This window comes from Ipomoea triloba, chromosome 13 (genome assembly GCF_003576645.1).
Source record: "Ipomoea triloba cultivar NCNSP0323 chromosome 13, ASM357664v1".
In the NCBI taxonomy this organism is placed as follows: Eukaryota; Viridiplantae; Streptophyta; class Magnoliopsida; order Solanales; family Convolvulaceae; genus Ipomoea; species Ipomoea triloba.
The window spans coordinates 29148344-29153290 of record NC_044928.1 but is presented as its reverse complement, the minus strand read 5'-3'; the positions used below and the strand labels follow the sequence as shown (position 1 = coordinate 29153290).

The 4947-nt window shown below is 41.8% G+C and overlaps 1 protein-coding gene across 1 annotated transcript; it reads right to left on the bottom strand.

The window, feature by feature from the left end:
* Window positions 1–1972: 1972 nt before the first annotated feature.
* On the bottom strand, window positions 1973–4947 carry LOC116002732 (heavy metal-associated isoprenylated plant protein 33-like). The gene is made up of 3 exons (XM_031242901.1): window positions 4384–4947; window positions 4033–4108; window positions 1973–3787 (listed from the first exon to the last, which is right to left on the bottom strand). The coding sequence occupies exons 1-3, from the start codon at window positions 4411–4413 to the stop codon at window positions 2343–2345; spliced, it is 1551 nt and encodes a 516-aa protein (XP_031098761.1). The 5' UTR covers window positions 4414–4947; the 3' UTR covers window positions 1973–2342.

The following is a 4947-nucleotide window of genomic DNA, read 5'->3' as shown; positions in this document are numbered from 1 at the left end:
GGCTCTACCCTCAAGGTAATAGGCTTTATTCTTTTCATACATACCAATTTTATTTTATTTTTTTTATAGAGAGAGAATAATTTTTTTAAAATAATGTTGCATGAGAGTCATCATTGTGTCTACCTCTCCAGTACACAAATTATTCGAATAATCAATTGAGTAAAACTTAAAAGCATCGTATGTCTTAGAGTGACAATATTAACTTTGTATCTGGTACAAAATTAAATCCTTCATCTTCATTTTTTCCTTTTTTTATAAGTTAAGTTTCTTGACTTCATCAGATTATATCATAATAAATTCGTGAACTCGTCCTAGACTTAACAGGAGATAAATCCAGTCATTAATCTAGTTTCGAGACTCAACACTTTCAGCATTAACTTTGTGGTGATGATATCGCGTATAAAAGTCATAAATGTTGATCGAGACGTTAAAATTTTTAACATATATATTGTGTGTGTGTGTATATATATATGTTTTGAGAGAGTCAAGCTATAAAGGAGTGTCCTCTAGTAGGGCACCCCTATCATAATATATATACACGATACATTTATTACTGATCGTATATCTATAGCTAAATATAGACAAACAGCATGGGCAATGGTACATTTCACAGCCCCTTTCAATTATATATATGCAACTACTATACAAGTGGTTAATTATAGGGTGCCTCTTTTCAACTGTCACATTTCTTGATACAGTATTTATGTCAAACACATGTGATGTTAGACTTGAGAATGGATAAAGAAATCGGATACTAGTCGTGTCAATGAATAAATTAGGTCATAATACATTAAAAATTCACACCAAATTAAGTTTAAAAGAGGAAAAATTGGACCGACTGATTGAACTCATAACGTTTTAAGCTCAACTTTTTTTTTCTTGATTTTTTATGTGAATGTTTCAATGAGTATTACAAATACTTACAAATTTTATTGCTTTTTAAAGTGTTGTATCTTTTATAAAAACATTCATAAAACATTAAAGGGGATCAAGAATTGCTGAATACTAGAAAGATGAGAGGAAATCCAAATTCTTGAACCAGACACCCAATCAAGAACATGAGCTATTTGATTCATTAATCTACGAACACGATTTTTTGAAAAAAATAAGCTATATTAAGCAATCACAGAAATAATATATGGGGGTACATCAAACCAACCATGACGACTAGTACGGGTCACCTCCATCTTGGCTAAGATGTGGGCGGCTTGGTTAGAACTTCTACTGACAAAATTAACTACACAGATGGGTAATGAATCTAATAAGCGTAAAAAATCACGAATAATTAAATCAACATAAGATCTGTAAACCCTGCCTTAGCTTGTAAGAGGTCTTTATATACCGCCATGCAATCCACTTGGACAGGAGCATTGGTGTAGTTCCGAGCTTGTGCCTTATCACAAACACGACTAATAATAAATAATCAAAAGACCGAATTAAGTTATAACGAAAGTATAATTTCACAAAATATAAGGTAAGTGTCACAAACTCACATAGTGGAATCATGTGTTTGAATGGGGGGGGGGGGGGATGCCCTAGTTATAAGCTTAGTAGAAAAATAGATATAGGGTGGGGTAATAAACTTCCTCTTTTATATGCTATGAAAGGAGGTGTGGGAGTCATAATTCATTAGTGGTGAGTCTAATCATGTTCATATAGAGACTATATATAATGCAAGAAGATATATAGATTGGTTACCCCACCACAATAGGCTCCCCTCCATTATTTGGGATCACAATTAATTACTAAAAGGACAATATCATAATTGCAATTTTTCTTTCAAAACTTTTACCACCCTTTAAAAGATGTAAAATCACTCATTTTTAAATATATTTTCAACAAATTCCTTATTTTTGCACCATACATATTTTAGCTATTGATGTTTAGGAAGATTATAACATAAGCATGGGCATATATATCTTTGTTGGTTGTCTTTTAATATGAAATCCCATTCTCTTTTTGTTGTCAACTTTTTGGCATTTGTTGAGTTTATAAAAGCATATACAAACATCTCCATTGACCTTAGAGACACATAACTCAAATATCCCACTTACAAATGGAGACTTTCCCTATCATAAAACCCCTAATCTAAAGCTTAGGATTACAAAGGGAAAACGGAAATTTTAGGGTAAACAAAGAAGAAAAATGGGGGTGAAAACTAGCCTTAATAAACAGCAAATTAAAAGGGGAAAATTCATTTTCTTGTATATAATGGGCATTAAGAGAACTAGCTAGCTAGTCATTGGACTGTTTATAACACTAACCAACCACTCCAATACCACCGGCACCGACATATCGCCGGGACTAGGGCAAATTCCGGCTCCCAGGGGCGATAGCCGGATTCACATCACATTGCAACTTGAGGTGTTCTCATCACTAAAGAAGGTGCTGTAGTTGTCACTTGGAGGGGGAGGGTGGTATGGGTAGTAAGGGTAAGGCGGCGGCATGTAGTTGACGGCCGGTGGGGGGCGGGCGTACATCATCGGCTGGAACCTCTCGTTGCCGTTGGCCCGTTGCTGGTTCATCATCATGGCGGCGAGTTGTTGTTGGTGGTAGGGGTTTCCGGCTGGGTGGTCGGGGCCGGTGGCGGCCCCTTGGTGGAAGTAGCCACCACCACCACCACCGCCCATGGCGGCGGCAGGCAGGCCTTGGACTGCCGGGAGCTGGCCCATTTGGCCCATTGAGAGACTACCCATTGAGCCCATCTGATGGCCCATTTGGCCCATGGGCATACTCCCCATTGGGCCCACACCAGCTCCTCCGGCATTCATTGGCATCATCTTTGGCATGCCCATCAGCCCATCATTCATTCCACCACCTTTCTTCCCACCACCATTCCCATTCCCATTATGATTCCCACCACCACCGCCAACGCCATCGCCTCCCGCTCCCTTATTCTGACCACCGCCACCACCACCATTGTTCTTCCCGTCTTGTGGCTTCCCGGGGTTACCCCCGCCACCATTCTTGCCACCCTTTTGGGCAGATCCACCCCCACCACCACCACCATTCCCATTGCCGCCACCGCCTTTTTTACCACCGCCTCCTCCGTTCACCTGAACGGGCACATTTCCACCGCCACCGCCTCCACCACCGGGCTTCTTACCATTCCCTCCACCGCCACCACCACCACCGCCGCCTCCATTCCCAATATGCATCATATTAGGCATCATCTGCCCACCACCACCACCGCCGCCACCGCCCATAATCGGCTTCATTTTCTGCGGCAGCAGCGCCGGCGGCATATCATCCAATTCATCAAAATCATCGTCATCAAACTCATCATCATCATCATACTCATCATCACTCAAATCATCCTCCTCCGGCGGCAAGCTCTGCTTCCCCGGAATCCCCGCCTTGACATTCGGAGCCCCCTTCCCGACAATCCCGGGCGGCATTCCGTTCATCGGAATCTTCAAATCCTTAAACTGCGGCGGCAGTTTCATGTCCTGCAGAGCCTTCAACTGCTGCAGCTGTTGCAGCTGCTGAATCTGCTGAGGGGTAGGCATTACCGGATTTCCACTTTTGCCCCCATGCCCCTGCCCCTGCCCCGGAGTGCAATTACCCTTTTGCCCTTGCCCCTTGCCGTTATTCCCAACTTTACCCTCAATCTGCATATTCTTCATCTGATTGTTCATCTGATTCTGAGCGTTATTCCCCTTAGGGGCACCCCACAATTCAGCATGCTTTCCATGCTTAGTAAGCTTCTTGATCAGAGTCGCCGGGTCCACGTTGCCGGAGACGGTGACCTTGCCGGACTCCGAATCAATTCCGATCTTGTAAACCCCTGAAACAACAAACACAAACTGTAATCTCAGCCCAAAACACCCCATTTTTCACAAGACTTATTACACCCAGATATAATAAATAAGCTGCCTTGAATATGTGAACCAAGAATATGGAATTAGAAGACTTTTGGGTTGGTGTTACTATTTTGGGTATGTAAAATCCAAGGGGAAAATGAAAGAGATGTGAACCAAAAATCAAATCTTGAAATGGAAGCTTTTTTTTTTCTTTTTTTTTTTTTTTTACCTTCAATCTTCTGTAAGATCTTCTTCACTTTATGCTTGCAGCCATCACAGTGTATATTGACTTTTAGGACACAAGTCTGCATGCACAAGCAAACCAACAAAGCCAAAACCTTTAGCCTTCAACACATTACAATACCAAAAAAATCAAGAACCAAGAAATTGAACAAAATGGGGGAAAATCAGCAAAGGGTATTTCCAAGATCAGATTTTTAGCTGATGGGCACACTGATAAACATCCAGACAACAAAGAATGGTACACATTAGGAGCTCCGGCGGTAACGTGGCGGCGGCGCAAGGCGGCCCAGTCACCACCGACAAGGAAAATCACAGGGAAAGAGGAAATGGGGAGTACCTGGATCTTCAAGAACTCTTCTTTACTCATTTTTAAGCCTCAGAACAGCAACCCAAGAGGAAAAAGACAAGAAACGAGGGAATGGGGATTGAGAATCGGTAGATCTGAGCTGCAAATTAGCCCTTAGAAACCCAGAAAAAAAAACAAAAAAAAAAAAGAGCTTCTTTGCTTGTATATCTGTTGTTTTCTCCAGTGGGGTTTCCCCAAACCACCCAAAAATGTGACTCTCTCTCTCTCTCTGTATCCCTATCTCTTTCTCACCTGAGTCTTGAGAGAGACAACAGCAACCCAGAGAGCCAAAAGTTTCAGTCTTGCACACACGAAAGAAAGAGAGAAAGAAAGAAAGAAAAAAAAAAGTTTGGATTCAGAAGCGGTGTAGGGTGGACTTTAACAACATTTCCTCTATTTCAGAGATGAAGAGAGAGAGAAAGAGAGAGAGAGAGAGAGAGATTGTGTGTATAGCTGCTACTAGTACTGGTATTAAACAAAGAAGAAGAGAGTGGCACAGAGTGAGAGGAGAGAAGGAGAGGGAGAGAGGGGTAGGGGTAGGGGAGGGGAGGGGTA